General features: G+C 37.5%; 1 protein-coding gene across 1 annotated transcript in view; it reads right to left on the bottom strand.

Annotated features, from left to right (window-relative positions):
- Nucleotides 1–280: 280 nt before the first annotated feature.
- Nucleotides 281–18,990, bottom strand: part of FUT8_7 (Alpha-(1,6)-fucosyltransferase) — a 38,279-nt gene continuing 19,569 nt past the window's right edge. Inside the window, exons 6-9 of the mRNA XM_051214056.1 lie at nt 16,090–16,361; nt 11,823–11,927; nt 10,719–10,991; nt 281–9,086 (exon numbers count right to left, since the gene is read on the bottom strand). Of these exons, the coding sequence (XP_051063978.1) occupies nt 8,754–9,086; nt 10,719–10,991; nt 11,823–11,927; nt 16,090–16,185 (807 nt within the window). The 5' untranslated portion in view covers nt 16,186–16,361 and the 3' untranslated portion in view covers nt 281–8,753. The remainder of the gene's footprint in view (nt 9,087–10,718; nt 10,992–11,822; nt 11,928–16,089; nt 16,362–18,990) is intronic.

The following is an 18,990-nucleotide window of genomic DNA, read 5'->3' as shown; positions in this document are numbered from 1 at the left end:
TTCAGGACGCGCGTTTCGTTCTATTAAGGACACGTCATCTGGATGTACCTGCATCCCAGAGTTGATGTTCACCTCGGGACTCAAACCCAGCCTCGTTCCTCCAAACGCTATCGCGTTATCCATCTTTACTTAAAAAGCTTATGACTTAAGGCTATATCGAGGCATCCGCACAGGATGCACATATGCCAACATGAGACTGATCAATTGCAGTCCTATATAACAATGGGGAGATACGAGTAAATCAACACCAAGTGAATCTTTTCTACTTCCGTTCAACAAACAAAAGAGGTGACTAACATATCATTATCACGTAACACATGAAAGAGCATAGTTCAATAAATTATTTCGTGCTCCGAATCAGACTATTAAAGATTTCACACTACAACTTCAGATAAAAGCTTCTAAGTGTAATTTCGGTGAACAGCTGAATATTCAACTTTGTGACCGCCTGATTGCTGGTATAAACCATTTTAAACTACAGAAGCAACTTATACAAATTTCTTCCTGAACTTTTCAAATAACTAAAGACTTCTGTTTTATTTATGAAGATGTTAATAATGATCCTCGTGATGGCGTTACGAGACAACATTAAGTTTTATCATCGAATATGAATAGATTTTCTGCACTGTATAAACTTCTAACAAGAACAGTGTCGATCCATTCAGACAAGTGAATAATTCGGAAAACATTTCGATTCGTCTTTGGGCATTGAATCCTGCCTTTTATATGAAAAGCTTTATCTTTGCATTTCATGCCAATTTCTTTATGGACGTCATAGTAAATGTGGCAAGGTTGAATATACACAAAAACTTATCAAAGCTCCAAGTCATTTACTGCTAAAACCCTGAACGATGGTTGATCAAGACCAGCTGATTTGGACAGGAGGATAGATTCATTGTCACTCACCACCGCTTGCAGAAGTAGTTCACATTTAATGTGGAAATTAATGGCTAACACTTATTTTTAATACTGGTTGGATGGAGTCAATTATTTCTAAGATAAATTAATTGTTTCTTTATGATAATGTCCATTTAAAATCTAAAAGTGGTGCGATTACTGGCATCACTGGTCACCAGCTACTTATTATTGTTACAGTTAACACTTCTGCCAGGAAAGAAGAGGGTAGTTTAGTCAATGTTACTTTGTTAGTTAGTGAGTATAACTCATATGTGCTTGCAATAAAGACCCCAAGATTGCCGGAAGTACGCATTTCTGACAGTACCTTAACCAAAGATCTTGTCTTGCATTGCTCAAAGGCCATGGGAGGTATAAAAATTCACCTAGTACACTTAGAAATAAAGGGAGAGCCCATCTTCTTGAGTATCTGTTTACTACAGTGCCGCTGAAGAAACTAAATATATTCTTAAGGAATTACAAAGGTCAAGTTGTTTTCTTCAAATAGACCTGAAAGATGCGTATTTGCAAATTTCATTGGATGAAATCTCTAGTGAACTAACTACTACTATTACATCATTCGGGTCGCTCAGATATAAATTCTTGCAATTCCTATTAATTGTCTCTCCTGTGAAATATTTCAGAAGGTTGTTAATCACGTTATCACCAGTCTTAATAGTGTTAAATAGTATCAGAATGATATCATAGTTCATGTTGAAAATATTAGGTTACATAATGGACGTCTCTTTAATTTATTCGGACACTTTTGTGACATAAATGTGTTCGTAAACTCATCCAAGTGTCAGTTTAAACTTAATTCTATCAACTTCCTAGTCTATAATGTAGATGCTAAGGGTATTAAACGTGATATGAGCCGACTAGATACATTGACTCAAGCACCGTCACCTGCGAGTTTCTCAGCACTTAGATCATGTACTGATAATCTTCAGTTTTATTACAAATTTATTCCTAACTTTAAAAAAGTATTGTCCCCACTTTTTGACTTGGTTTATAGTAGAGAGCTTGCATGGAAACTAAGACACAAGACTATACTAAGAAACACTTAACAGTTTAAATAGACAGGCTTTCCTCAAACTGTTTTCACCGACTAAAATATATATCCTAAGTAAAGACATTTAGCGGATGAAGACTTGGTAGGGATACTAATAATAATAATGCCTCTTACAATCCAATCTGCAGTATTAGATGACCTTCATTCCACTTATCTCAGAGCGAAGAAAATAAAATCACTTGCTCGTCAGACTTGTTGGTGGCCTGAGATTGACGCTGATATAAATCGAAAACCTGTTCCGCGTGTTTACACTATTTATTTAAAAACGTAGATATTGGTACAAGGAGGCACCAAATATATGTGCGCCACACAAATCATTCGATCTGTGAGAGGGCTGGAATACTGCCTGGACACCCAATCCGAAGTAGGTGGTTTCCTTAGAAGGACACACCCCGAGACATTTAAATAAAGGTCTAATCCACAAGGCAGTGGAACAACGTCAGGAGATACAGTCCCACGGTAGCTAGTAACCATTTGGTTCATACGCCATTTGTCCCTACAGGATCCTGGAGCCCATGTGCACCATTGGTTTTGAATCAGGGTTTTCCAACTCCCTGAGGCCTGAGAGCGTGTCCGCATTGACTAAGAGACAACAGCTTGAGGCCGGTCACACACGACCTTTCTTTGAGTAATTTTCATGTTAGCTCCGTACTTGTTGAGACCTTAACTCCCTGTACTATATCCTTATATGTGATCTTTGTTTTATTTATTACGACCATTGAATTAACTACTTCTATGAATTTGGTGTTCATCTTGCTATGCTAATGAAGTGTGGCAACTTGGACCGACGTGAAAATGTGCCTGGTCCTACGTTAAAGTTGACTGACACTTCGTTGTTTAGTATATGTATATACATTATAGTAAATTACGTTCTTTAATCTATATATATATCAATAAATTACTTTTTATTTATCAATTATTATTGAGTAGTAATGTTTACGTTTACTAACTAACAAATAGACGAACAAACTAAAACTCTAAACATTCCAAAACAACAACCTAAGGGTGAATCAATAGACATAAGCATCAAATAGTTCGGTTTGTTTATTTATCATCCATCCAGTGAAAATCACATTGGTACATTTACTTTTATTGATTAACAATGGAATGTTTGAAAAGTTCAAGGATATATTTATCTGTACATGTACACGTTTAGTTACGAACAAGAAAACAAATAGCAAACTAAAGTTTCAAGTTAAAATTTTTATAACATAGCTGAAGTATCATTATTGATTGCGATCATGAACTGATTGGTGTTAAACCACCACTGAAAACCTGGAAGCACTGGACGACCCTTTCGTCCTCAGCAATGTGTATCCACGATCTCGCTCGCGGGATTCGAATCCAGGTTAGATATTAACACCGTTGGATGCCGGCTCAGTAGCCTAGTAGGTTCTCGCGCGAGACTGATAGGACCTATATTCGAATCTCGCGTGGCAGGATCATGGTTGCGTACTGCTGAGGAGTCCTACAATAGAACGAAACGACGGTCTAGTGCTTTCAGGTTTTCAATGATGGTCTAACATCAATCGGTACATGATCTTAATCAATAAGGTCATTAATTCGCATTATTTGACCTTTCATTGTGTACATTTCAAAAACAAGTTAGATTAACTTAAATAGTATCTATTTCACAGAAAAAATGACGCATTTTCCAGTTCTATGGATTCTTACTAAACTTAAAAGTTATGGGATTATGAATATAGAATCATTTTATATTTGACTGAAGTAATACATTTGATAAGATGGTGTATAATGTGAAGATGACGTTCATTCTAACCATATGATATTATCGGCAAAATATATTTCAAGAAGTAATTCGATCAAATGCTAAGTTTCCACATTATTTGTGTGAGAAATAAGAGTCAAACCATAAGAATAAGAATACCATGTCAAAGACTGCTCCATTTTTGATTGTATGTATTATCTACTTGCTTACTTACGCCTGTTACCCCTCATGGAGAAGCATAGACCGCTCATCAGCACTCTCTATTCAACCCTGTTCTAAACAATCGTTTCCAGTTGCTATTTATCCTTTTCATGTATACCTCCGATTCTCGACGCAGTGTGTTCTTTCGCCTTCCTCTTCTTCAGGATTCCAGCTTGCCCCGTAATGCAGTTTGGTGATTTCCTCAATGTATGTCCTATCTACTTCCAACTGCTTTTCCTGATTTCCTCTTCAGCTGGAAGCTGATTTGTCCTCTCCCACAGTAGTCTGTTGCTGATTGTACCCAGTCAATGGACATTGAGTATCTTGCGTAGACAACCGTTTATAAATACTTGTACATTTTGGAGAAGTGTTTGGCAGCTCTCCAAGTTTCAGTTCCCTACAATATAACTAACTGTTTTGACGTTCGTATTAAAGATTGTAACCTCGATATTGCTTGATCCTCCACGTTCATCGATGATGCTACCCAGATACGTGAAACCTTCCACAGCTTCTCCAACAACTGTGATTGGGTTGGAATTCTTCGTGTTGTATTTGAGGATGTCGCGATTTCCTTTGTGTATGTTGAGGCCTATTGATGCAGAGGCTGCTGCTACAGTCTGTCTTGACCTGCATTTTTTGATGTATATGGGATAGAAAGACCGGTTCATCTACAAGTCCAAATCTTCTAATTGATTCCGATCTGTCCATTGTATTCCATGCTTTCCCTCAGATGTCGAGGTCTTCATATTCCAGTTCGGTTGCTGTATCAAGCCCACACAGCTTATTCTAACTTCCGAACAGGCAAATTGAGTCACATTTTGACCTTGTTAATTATTCGCGTATCAACCTTACTTTTATATGAACGTATGTGTGCGCATTTCTAATCTTACTCAGTATGTCTTTAGCTTATTTTTATTTTGATTATAAATATCGATTCACAATTGGTTAGATCGAACTGACTCACACACCTCTCCTTTTCCTTCTCTGCGTTTCTCTGACTGTCTGTACCGATCAACGATTGTGCGAAATGTACGTATTCAAATATATATCTGTTCTGCACTGGAGTCATTACTACTTAAATACATATAATAATTTATATCGGCAGTAAGTGGTTTTAAGGAACTTGAGAGTATCACGTTTCTCTTCTGTTGTGAATTACCAATCTACATTTTGTACTTCTACTTCAATCAATACTCGTACAGGTAGGAACATGCATAGTAGCATTTTAGCCAATGAGTATGTATTGAAATGACCTACGATCCCTGGAGCCATAGATAACTGATACATTTTGTTAGTAATAAGAATTGCAGCTGTTTTATATTGAAATAGAATGTAAACCTAATGAAGGCTATCTACTAAGACACTAGTCAAGCTTAAGATTACGGCGACCTGTCACCAGAACTGTCTACCTCAAATAATAATCGATAGGATTGTCCGCTTATCTCACCACATATAAACTTTCCACAAACACTCGGTAGGATACTACGTGACTGAAATCATAGAGAACCGAGATATCTAAATTGATAACTACTGAGTAGTAACCAATGTTGTGCTCGTCCAGTTTTTAATGCCGATCGACTTCTACGGATTACGTTGCAAGCGATTCCAAGTCACTTAAACTTGTAGACATACACTTAGTTGACGAGAATTAAGACACACGGAGTCTGGGTCGTGGGTGCATCGACCACATATTCACCATTCGTCAGGTTCTAGAACACAGGCATACTTATCGGTATCCGACAATGGTGGTTTTTCTTGACTTAAAGGCAGCATTTGACTCCACAGACCGCGAGATTCTGTGACACTGTCTGTCATTGAAAGGCGTACCTCAGAAGTACATAAACCTTGTGAAGGCTCTTTACTCGAACACTACTAGTCGAGTCAGAGCTTATGGCGAACCTCAAGTGGTGTCCAGCAAGGCTGTCCACTTTCTCCATTTTTGTTGAACTTCATCATAGAACTACTGCTGGAAATAACGCTCGTCGACAGAATTTTAAGACATTGATCTCCTACCAGGAGGTCTACTTACCGACTTAGAATACGCAGATAAAGTCGCTGATTAAATACTGAGTATTTTATTAGCACTGAGCAACAATGCCAAAATGTTTGGAATGCACTTCTCTCCTCTAAATGCAAGCTGCTGCTTCACAACTGGTCTGCGTCAACACATGAACTAAGGATAGGGAGTGAAGTAGTCGAACGTATTAACAACTTCACTTATCTTGTAAGTTTGATCAACCCTAATGAGTTGGTGTCTGACGAAATCTCAGCACGGATTCGAAAAGCCCATTTGGCTTTTGCCAACTTACGTCACCTATGGCGAAGGCGAGATATCCGTCTATCAATAAAAGGACGAGTATACTGCGCGGAAGTTCGCTCTGTTTTAATTTACGGCAGCGAAACATGTCCATTAAGAGTAGAAGATACTCGTAAGCTACTAGTATTTGACCACAGATGTCCTTGAAATATTGCTCGCATCTCCTGGGATCACCAGGTAAGTTATAGTGAGGTTAGACGCAGGGTATTAGGGAATGGTGGCAAATCAGTTGATTAGGTTGCGAATCTTCATCGTCTGAGATGGTTGGGCCACGTGTTGCGTATGGCTGAACACTGATTACCATGACGCGCAATGCTGACTAGTGTTGGGGATGGATGGAAGAAAGTTAGAGGGGCTAAATCAAAACGTGGGATCAGTGCTTGAAGTCATTAACTTCTAGTCTGGGCCATGTCGGGAGATGCAGACTACATGGTTGGGGTCCGCGTGACTATCATAATCAATGATTGGAGACTGTGTGATATGGCTCAGAATCTATCACAATGGCGTCGGTGTATACACTCTCTGTCTTCCCTTAAACTGAGAGATTAAAATCGCTTCATATCTTTCTTCCCGTACTATATCCTTATTGCAATCTTTCTTTTATATATTACCACCTCTGAATTAAATACTTCTATGAATCCGGTGTCCATCTTGTTGTGTTAATGAGGTATGGCAACTTGGACCAATGCATATATGTGCCTAGTCCTACGTTGTAGCTGACTGACTCCTTCGAATATCCGACATCAAATATAAATTTATTTGATCAGTTGATCTAGCAACAAACTGGTGCTTTTAAACATTCATGTTTGTCTATTCTTAAACTTTCTTATAACATAGAAGGTGCAATCAGCTTTGTTTATTGTATGATATGGTTCATGTTTGTATACGATGGACCTAAATTACATCCAAGAATATCTATGAAAGAAAAGACTTATATTTAGAATTAACCTGTCCAGGTAGAAGGAACACAAGCTATGCTAAAAGCGCATTCCCAAATCATCAGATGATTTTAAAAAAGAACACTTGTAAACAAATTAGTGATAGCATTACACTCAATAGAATAGGGTCATACAGTTGATTTCAATGACACAATCCTTCGAAAAGGTTTTAATTCTTACAAAGAAAGACTAATAGTCGAAGCCCTACATATATGGGCAAATCCAAATAGTACTAATAGGAGAGATGGAATACAATTGGCTATTCCATGGAAAATAATAACTGATAAGTAAACCTGAACGCCCTATTTCATTTAATACACCATTCATTTTCTGAATAACAACAAATACAAACTGTTCTAGTCAGTTGTCTTATATTAAACAATTAACTAGAAAAATAAAAATGACACAAACATTTATTCCTTCAAATTCACTTGATGTTGTTTGCTTGTATCTTCCCATTGTTGTTTAGGACAGCAATTCATCAGTCTCTTACTGGCACATGTGCGGATTGTCTTAACTCTAAGCAAAGATGGATAGTGGAATCTAGGACGCATCTTCCATCTTATTTGGGACTTGTCAGCTAGAGTTGATGTTCACTATAGAACTCGAACCCAGTACCGTTCGCTTCAAAAGCCATCACGTTATCCACTTAGTTATTGAGTCCTGATGGTCATCTGTTTGTCCTTCATTTTTTATTTTGTTTATTTATTTTCATTTTATGCATGTTGTGACATATTTTTGATTTATATCATATTTATGTGTTTCTTAAAAACTCACCGATCACAGGCAATAATATATAGTGAATGAGATCTCTTCTCATACCACATACGAATACACACAATCTGTTAGGTTAACACACTTTTCATTTCACACCACATGTCTCTTGCACATTAAAATAAACATTGTTAAGGTTGATTGGATGACTTATTTAGCATACAGTTAACCAGAGAACTATGTACTTATTTCTATTTCTATTTGATAGATTTGATGCTTGATTATAATTCCTTGAAAGGATTGGACCAGATTGCCAGGAGAAACGTTTGATCTATTACTTTAAATTCATTCGCTGACATTTTACAAATACATGTTTTTCGTTTTTAATGTCAAATAATTACTGTTTGGATCCCACCAGTGGAACTTGGTGATATTTGCATTCAAGCATATTTCTAAAGATAAAAGGCTATCTGTTGTTGGTACTCCACATCACTATCTAAAGCAACAAACAATAACTCATTCATTCGATATGTCATATTTTACAAATTACACACCACACTACACTACACTACAACACATGGAATAAACGATACACAAAAAAACAACAACAAACAAACACCAATCATACAATTGTGCAGTCAATATATATCACATCAAGACCACAGGATATGTGTATAAACATTTGCGTGTATACAATGAAGTCAGAAAAGCCATATGTAGATCAATTTCAACTTGATCTGTAAAGTCTTTAGCTGAGAGCATCGACGCTACAATAAAAAAATGAGGTTCGATGTCTTTCAAATATAAAACCATAAATCAGTAAGTTAGTGGTACAAAGGAAAGAAGAAAAACATGAACGAAATAATCTTCCTATTTAGAAAAATACAATTATTTATAATCAATAATAAATTCAGACCGATTTCCATGTGCACCGATCATAGGAGCAGTTATTAATCTTGGAGAGAATTTAAATGCTGGTGCCATTACTTTACGATTAGTATTCAATTTTTCAACCTTTGCGTAACCATTCCAATGATTACCATGGAAGTGGACTAAATCACCAGGAGACAAACCATGTTCTTTGCTTGATATTAATACTTCATATGGTGAGGCTTGTTGTCCACCGAAGTAATATATATCATCCAATGAACGAAATTGTTGACTTGCATCACCTAATTCTAAATGATTAGACTGCATCAATTCGTAAGCTAATCGACAAACCTGTTACAAGAGAGAATAGGGTAAAATCGAAAGGAGATTAAAGCCAAACTATTAAAATAAATGAACGAAATGAGGATAGGTGCCAATACCATGGTTTGACTTGATCATGTGAAATGAATTGAGGATTGAGTAGATCGCTATTAATAAAAATAATATATTTGTAATACCCTTATGAGTAAGAAAAAAATAGGGTTCTTAAATTTCTGAAGTTTCGTGACTCAGTGTAAGACAATTCTTTAGAGAATAAATAACCAAATTAAATAAACCCAAGTTTAAATAGTACAAACGAACAAAGCAAGAATATTAATGGAAGGATAGCTACAAAAATGACTGTTGATAATATACAGATAAATGCCTATTAATGAAATTCAGTACTTTGCATTTATCGTGTTTGGGGCTAATCGACTATTTATAATACGAGGTAAACAAGCTTTGGAATTTACCTTTGGTACTTTTTGTCAGTATGAAACCACTACATGTTGATCCTCTAGCTTATAAACTTCCATAGAAAATGTGAAGATATTTATAAAAACAACTTATAAATCAACAATGAATAATTAGTTCAGTGGGAGTAATCAACAGATCGTGAGTTACAATGAAACTGCTATATCGGGATAAATATAAAACGAAAGAGAACTTTCGGAACGATCCTACATGAAGTTATTGTTGACATTTTTTGTTGTTCAATTCTTAAATAGTTTAACCGTCACATTTTTGTATTCCCCACTTGTAAGATCTTGTTTCGTCTTTCCTATATCAAAATTAATTTATGAAGGACCTACCACTCAGTTCTCTTCCATTTATGGCACAGTTGTGCCCATATTGTAATTCATTAACTCTATTAACGTGTGGTCACGATTTCGCTCTATATTATTATAAGAGGTATTCATAGATTCGAAACGTATAATCAGATACTATCTGGTTGTTGGGTTGTTCTCTATTTTGTTTATCAGGCAAGCAAGCATGGGAAACTGAGTTCTGGGCCAATAATTAACTAGTTACTCTTGGATGTTATCTCACATTCAGCATATCAATGGTTAGCTGACGGTCCTTAGTACTAGATTTATAGTTTAGGCGAACTAGTTGATGCTCGGACTAGATCAGTACAACTGTTCTACTGCCCTATAGTCCGGTCTGATAGGTCCAAAATAACTAGGCAGTAAAATCTGTTTATTTTGACCGACACATTAGAAACTAAATGCATACATGTCAAAATGTATTAGAAGTTGTAACACTGAATGAAACTAGGAAGTAGTAATTTCCGAACCCAAGCGAATCCCACTTATTTATCAAGTTAACGTTTCGAATACATATTCAAAGACGTTCTGTAGTATTTCGATTTCAAATCACTAGGATAGTCAACATTTTATCTCGAATTTACTTAGAACGAAACATCGCTTAACAAACCGATTTTTATCCACTTTATACATAAATCTATGTTACTCAGACAATTATCAGCTCGCAACATCACAAAATTAAAGTCTAACTCGAAGGTTATGAAGTTAAGTCAGTTATAATCAACGTAGGATCAAGAAATGATCGGCATTCAGACAAAGCTGGTTCGAATTTCACATCATAGACAAGGGATTACAAGTTGCCATGATCGTCATCAAAACAAGAAATTTAACTTACCTGTGAAGAAAAAGTGCAAACTAAATAATTCGTTCTTGATAAAGCGAACACGTCAGTTACCACACCCATAATAGAATCTTCATTTTTTCGTCTGAAGACAGAAGCTGAATTAGCACGTCCGCGATTACCATAAAATATATAGTTGGGATACTTTAATTTAGTTTCATTAAATACACTAGGGTCGTCTGTAGCTATATACACACGTCGTTGTACTGGTTTTAATTGGTGATATACATTATGACGAAACGGCGATTTGATGTCATTTCTCCACTCCTAATCGAAAGAATTTATGAAACTTATTTTATACCAAAATAAAAATTACTAGATTATGTAACAACAAGATTTTGTATAGAAAATGCAAGATAAAAATATCAGAAGTCAACCAACACTGGATACATTGCTCGTTTCACAATGCACAGAAAACGTGACTGATTACAAACCATGTCAGGTATATCCACATGTCAAAGAATTTCTATAACTTAAGAAAAAGTTTACCAGCTCTGATACAGAGTACATCAATAATCATTAACTTGATAAAATAGTTTTGTGTCCTCGTATTTATTAATCCACTGCTAGTTAAAATGTTGAAATTTCTGTCTACATATTTGGCGAGCAATAAATATAACTGAACAACACTGATTTTAACTAGATTCTTATTAGGCTTTACTCCAATATATAGTAGCAATTACTGTTGAGCAGTACAGTTTCGGAAAAAAAAATTCACAACAGAGACGAACTGAGTGGATTGAATCTTCACAACTAGAAATATAAACATTATTTAACTAAAACAACTCAGAGACTTGAGGTAATTTCAGATAGTAATTATTGACCTATAATAGGATTATTAGACTTTGAGTGTGTTAGCTTATAAAATGAATATGTCATGTACTTTATTTGCAGCGATCATGATTAGTTTATGAGCTGAAACACTGTTGTGATGTCCGAATTTTAAAAAATGGTTAGCTAAGAAAAACTATTACGAAGCCTTTACTCGCAGATGTATTCACATGATGGCCAGTGGACAAGGTGAAGTCATTTCTCGATGAATCTTGGTTACAATAAAACAATTACAATATATATGAAATTTAATAGTTAAATACTTACTTCAGTTCTAGACATCATTTGACGTTTGGCATCTATGAATTGAAAATGGCTCTCAACTTCAGTCATATATTCTTCTAAACTATGAAAACTCGCTTCAGTATTTATCTAAAATCGTACAAAAAAACGAAATGGTTAAGAAAAGGGTTACCTTAATAATTTATTCACATAAATCACGAAAGGATTAGACGAAACAGTGCTTTTTCATATTCATTAAGGTTCACAAAAAGTAACTTGTTCACTAACTATAGAAGGTATCTACCAACGAGTAGGTCAAATGTTAACCACCTAATACTAGGACCGAAAGGTTTATTGCTGCTTACATGAATTACTCAGTAAAATAAGAAAAATCTGAAGGTGAGACAACTAAACACAATGTTGCACCTGGTACATGTGTCAATCGCTTTAAGTTGACATAACACGTTAGCACAGTGAGATAAAATTATTTCAAGATCAATCTCAGAGTATTAGAAGTAATAACAGTACCAGCAATATTAAGAAAAATTAGGTAAGAAAAAACAAGATATATGTATGGAGATGAAATACAAAAATTATGTGGAATTTAGAAATTTGAAATCCAAGGGAAGATGAAGAATGGATGCCTTTCAGAAATTGCGAAAGATTTTGAGTCATGTCATTCAAAGTCCTTAACCGTTGGTTGCGAGAATCACGTAGAACCCAAACAGGCAGTCAAGATCTACCTACATGATTAGGCCAATTGTCAATGACTTCACAGACTAGTGTCACGTCGTGACCTGTTCACAACTAGATTTCCTCCAACCTACTCCTACACCAGACACTGTCGAGGTTGACAGTGGGCGGCCATATGTAACACACGTCACAACCACCTTTACCGGTGGATATTTATTGTTTCATCACTTGACTCCCCATCATTATCAAGTTCCTTATCCCCAACACCTTATTCGGTGGTCTCAAAACATACGAGCAATAATTCAAAGACATTTACTATCGAATGCTAATAACCTAAGAATATCCTCTATTTTTAATGGCCATACTTCACACCCACAGATAAACGGATCGAAATGCTGAGCAGTAAACTCGCCCGTTAGTTGCCAAAAGGATAGCTCGCCTACAATGTAAGTGACACAAGTTGTCAAAAACCAGTCGAGCATTTGGAATCCGTGCGTAGATATTGTTAGACACCAGCCCAATAAAACTCAGAGTCGGTCAGTATTAGGAGGTGTAGGAAGGATTTGAATGTGACCAGTTTGGCCTCGTGTGTTGTTACGGGTATGAGCGCTGATGTCACTTCCCGGCTGCCCACACTGTGTGTTTTATGACTTATGTTCGACTTTTATCACGTGGTTTATCCACCAATCAAAATACGACTTATACAATCTTAACACTGTGCCAAAACCAATGACGTTTGACCGGTATGAACGGTCTAGCGTCCTTATTGGTCCTATGTCCGCCTAGCCCGTCTACTTGACTCCAGCTTTTACAATATGAATCGAATCGAATCATTTATTTCAGACATACTGGATTTATATATCAAACAAACAGACCGCAACGCACCATAAAATAAGAAATAACATTTGTAGACAATAATGCCAAAAAGTAGCTGTGGACGTGGGAGACAGTAGTCAATAAACTGAACATAGCTTAAGAACAGTAAATCGTACAATAACAAATTATAGGTCAAAATAAAGCTTATAATAAGGGGAATATAAATATACATAATCTAATTATTGAATAGTTATACCATAATATTAGTCAATTAATATGTCTCAGAAGTTAGTCGTGACTTAATCTTCGCTCGGATATAGCATCGTGAAAGGGTATTTCTTGAGGAACCTGAAAAGGAAGTTTGATTAATAAAGCAAGAACAAACATTGATGCAGAACAGTATGAATTCATAATATTTCGAGGTTTCTCGTCAGCTGCTTACAGCCAAATATGTAATAGAATTTTACATTGAGATAAGAAATATATGTATATATTATGAATCCGTAATATTCTGCATCAATATTTGTTCTTGCTTTATTTAAATTCATAAAGGGAACTAATTGCATGAAAGTTGGAGTAACGTTGGCCTAAAAGACCTGGGAGCGTGACCGCAGAGCCCACGGGACAACTGCTTGAAGTCGGTCGCGCACGGCCTTTTCGTGAGAGGTTTTGAATGTGTTAGCTCCGTTCTTCAAAGGGCCTTACCGCCGGAGACGGAAATCCGTGAGGTAAGGTGAGGTGTGACATTTTTAGGGTCAACCTTTTTAACCCCTTCCTTCCTTGTGAGAAGGCGGTATCGCTGTAGACGCTGGTTGTCCGAGGGAAACACCTTACTGCTGTCACAACCCTCTGCAGTCAGCAGTACGACTTCGCCCTCAGACCTTGAGTTGCTGCTTTTAGTCTTACCGTTCTCCAATCGACCTGCCTGGCATGGTAGAACCTACAGCAACATATGTTCCAGCCAATATAGCTCAATTGGGTCGTCACGATAGGCAAGCCCGACCATTGCGTCAAGGTAGCAGCTATGGTCGGGATAAAACTCATGAAACTCTCATGATAAGTGAAGCGGTCGCAGAGCAATCCTGGAGCAACATTTCTCACTATTGTTTAAGGCGGTTAGGAGACTGCATTTTTCAGTCTTCACTAAACAGAACTATACCATCTGCGTATTCCAAGTCAACAAATAAATATCCTAGTAAAAGATCAATAACTAAAACGTTAGATGAGAGCGTCATCTCCAAAAGAATGTCTATGATGAAGTTAATTAAAAATGAGAAAAGCGGAAAATCCTGACAAACACCACTTAAAATTATCAGTTCTGATCACAGTCGACTTGACCAGTAGCGTTTAGGTTGAGACTCGGAACAATCTTGATGTACTTCCTTGGTACGGCTTTCAATGACAGACACTCCAACAAAAACTCACGGCCAACGGCGTCGAATACCGCCTTAATATCAAGGGATACAACCATAGTCAGACGTCAAAAAGTAATTTTTGTTCCAGAACCTACCAAAAGTAAGTATTCAGTCTATAAATCCATGTTCAGGTATGAAACGAGACTAGATTTTTCAGGTTTGCTCTTTCCGAACCTTGGTTAAGAGTTGAAGCTGATATTTTAGGCACTATATTGGTTAAACTAATTCTTCGATGATTGTCACAAAATAGTTTTTGTCCTTTCTTGTAAACTGCGACGACTAGCGATTGAAACCAATCAGATAGAATCACGTCCAGTTCCAAAATTCTAGCTAAGATATTATTCAATCTAACTGTTAAAACTGAGCTGCGATCCTTGAAGATTTTCGGGACTAATCCAACTGCACCTTTAATCGTTTAAATTACCTAAATCCATTCTTATTTTAGCCCAATATTAGCTTATTAATTTTACGGAGCTTCTTTAATTACCCACATCCTGTCGAAATTTCATAAACCTATATTATAATCATTTTGTTACCTCACTGTTTATTCGCTGTTTATACTTCTTCACGACGTTGAGGACGATAAAAATTATTCTACTAACCATTCAAACGATTTCCTTGCAATATCACTTATACACGTAAAATGCAGAGAAAACTAGCAAACACTTCGTTATCTAAATGACTTTACAGTTGATTTCTCATTTCATGACGTATGAACCAATTATTGACCACCGGCTACCATGCGACTGCATCTCCTGACTTTGTTCCACTGCCTTGTGGATGAGTCGAAGGCTCGAGGCGTGGCCTCCTAAGGAAACCACCTGTTTCGGTCTGGGCACCCGGGTAGTATCACAGCCCATACACAAATCAAGTGACTTGTGTAGCGCATATGTATTCGTTGCCCCTTTGTACCAATATTTATGTGTTCAAATAAATGAATCATTTCATCTAAGAAACAATTCTCAAACGATTTCAAAATTCGTTAGAAATCGTCAATAAACTTAACAGATTAATATTTTTTGTCCACTATCATTTTGCCATGATGCGGCTGTTATTTCAGTTTGCTGTAAACCAATAAGATATATTACTCAGTGAAAGTTATTTCACCCAGTTCACAGTTTGCTATACTATTTAAGTTACCTTACCGTACCTCTCCACATTGTTTAAATCCTTTCTAGTATACCACTGATTAGATTTGTTCTATGAAATTGAAGTAATTCTCCGGTAGTCAAATATCTTTAATATGGCTAGGGAAACTTGTACATCGACATGAGTTATGTTTTATAATTAGTAATTTTACTCACAAATCTAACCGTAAATAATCACTTCGTCACACTAGTTAAGTAAAAGAAAATGAAAAACTGTATGATAAGAGTACACAAACTCACTTTATCCGTACGTCGGACATGAATACCAACAACTGGATTCTCATGTTGATCGTCGAATATTTTAAATTCTTCAGGGAAGTTAAACGATGGACGCATTAAAAATTTACCCAACTGACCAATGAACCACACAAATGGGGCACCATGTAAACGCGCAAGTAATTTGCTCAAATGACCGGGAACAGCTTGAGGGATCCAATCAAATGAAGAGCTTATTGTTTCTATGTGCGGACACGTAATTGCTTGATAGGTATTAAACGCCTTCCCATCAAAAACTACGAATGAGAAAAGTCAAGAAAAATTAACAAAAACCTCTCCAACCAATCTAATTTTTGAACAACCATACCCATAAGTGATCAAACGCTGCAAACTTAAAGATTAGCTGAGGATGACCTAATTTCCCATCAGCAGAATAAGAACTAGATGTACTGAGGAATCAAAATCACCAAAAATAAAAGATAGCATGATAGTAACTTGTTATAAAAATCACTCAAGAGAATCACGAAACCGAACCCAAGGTTGTAGAAAAGTAAGATGGATAAGCGGCTTATGGAATCGCAAATAAGTAATTGGAAGTGACACGTATTTATTTCTTATGAACAGAAGACATAGTGTAAAAGACTTCTGAACAACCATTGAAGTAAAGTGTTGGGTTATTGATTTAAGTACTAGACTTTAAACAAATGGATCAGGAGGTCAAACCTCTGTCTAGTACTATGTTCAAGGTAACTGAATGCCAGGTTTCACAAGCATGGAGCGAAACTGCTATCGTCGACGCGTTGTAGATCTGATCTTTTACAGCCAGACTGACATCAAGAAGGCGCCAAAGGTGGACCAGATTGGCATAAGCCGCTCTGGCTTTCATTATACGTGAATCGATCTCATCACTCACGCCACCACCAGCACTTATGCAGCTACCCAGATACACGAACTTCTCGACTACTTCTATCTGTTCACCATCCAGAGTAAGTACAGGATTAGAATCCTGCCAGTCTTGTAGAAGTACTTTGCACTTCGAAGGTGCAAAGCACATACCAAACCTACGGACACTGATTGCCAACTGATTAAGTGCGGATTGCATGCCTTGGGCATTATCGCACAGTAAGACAATATCATCCGCATACTCAAGGTCGAGAAGTCTTTCTCCAGGCAACAGATCCACACCGCCATTACTTACATCCATCAGAGCTGTTTCCAGAATGTCGTCGATGGCAAATTGGAAGAGTAATGGTGAGATTGGGCAACCCTGCCTAACCCCACTGCTCGAATGGAACAATGGAGAGAGGTGGTTGTATGCCCTCACTCTGCCTGAAGTGTTTGTATATAGGGCTTTGAGGATGTTAATATGCTTCTCAGGCACACCCTTCTTTAAAAGATAATCCCAGAGAACAGTCCTTTTCAATGAATCAAAGGCGGCCCTACTGTCACGAAACACTACGATTGTTGGCCTTTGATAAGTATGGCGGTGTTCTAACATTTGGTGCAGGGTGAAGATATGATCAATACATCCTCGACCAGAACGAAACCCAGCCTGCTCCTCGCGAGTCAATCATTCTCGGGTTTTGAACAACCTACGAAGTATGACGGAAGCCAACAGCTTGAACTCAATCGGAAGTAGACTTACCCCCCGATAGTTGTTGCAGGAACGATGTGAACCCTTATTAAAGATAGGGACAACTATCGACTCATTCCATGACGTTGGTACACTCTCTAGCTCCCAGACCTTTTTAAACAACGTCGTCAGTTCCTTAGTCAGAAAGTCACCACAATCTTTAGAAAGGGCAGGAGGTAAGTCATCTGGGCCCAGTGATTTGTAGCGCTTCAAGAGTTGGAGTTCCTTGCGGACTTCCACCTCATTTGGTGGATCAGTAGTCATCGACCATGGAGGGCAGGACAGTCTGACCGATGTTGCCGAAGCAGCAGGCCAGTCGAACTGCCCTTCGAAAAATTCTGCCCATCGTACAAGACGTCGATAGATGTTAGTGATTGGCATCCCTTCATCTTTACAGGTTGTTTGGCTCACACCAAACCTCTTGACGCCGGTGAATCGGATGAGTTGAAAGAACATCCGGCAGTTACCAGATGCAACTGCTGCTTCAAACTCATTGACACACTCCGACCACTAGGCTTCTTGGTTCTTACGCAAGTTTTGCACAATTTCATTGTGTAACAGTATTCGTTTGTGAACAAATTCGTGGTCACCCGGAGTAGACCGACTAGCTTCAACAAGCTGTAAGGAGCCTAAAAACCCAGTGCTTATAAGCGGGACGTTTCGCGAACCCACAACTGACTGTACCCGCCATTTTGATGGCGTCATGCAATTGCAACCAATGCTCATCTATACTTTTCGGTGGAATGGTAGCTAGCCTTGAACCTAGCCCGCTTTGATATTTAGTTGCAACAGAAGCTGAAACCAATTTACTGACATCGATCCGTATAGGACGAAGGTAAGATTACCACAAACAAGGGCATGGTCAGAGTACAGATAGATACTCCAAAAGGAGCAGTAGTCCTGCACCGGTCCAGACGTTCAGAACGATGGGCAAAACACTTTAAGGAGCTGTTCAGCTGACCTTCAGCTACTCTACAACTACCCACTATGCTCAAACAGCCTGAATGGAACATTGAAGTAGGTTGGGGATGGAAGAAAGTCAGGGGCGGCCAAAGCAAAACGTGGCATTAGTTCTTGAAGTCACTAAATTCTAGTCTGAGACATGTTGGTAGATACAGGCTATTTGGTTGGGGTCCGTGTAATTATCGTAACCAACGGTTGGAGACTCTGGATGACATAGCTCAGAATCGATCACAATCGCGTAGATGCAAACATTCTTTGTCTGTTCTTAAACAGTGAGATTAAAATAGCTTTATACCTTTCTTCCTGTATGATATCCTGATACACAATCT

Source organism: Schistosoma haematobium (assembly GCF_000699445.3).
Source record: "Schistosoma haematobium chromosome Unknown HiC_scaffold_386, whole genome shotgun sequence".
NCBI lineage: Eukaryota > Metazoa > Platyhelminthes > Trematoda > Strigeidida > Schistosomatidae > Schistosoma > Schistosoma haematobium.
Note: the sequence above shows the minus strand (reverse complement) of the source record. Positions and strands in the feature narration are given on the sequence as shown.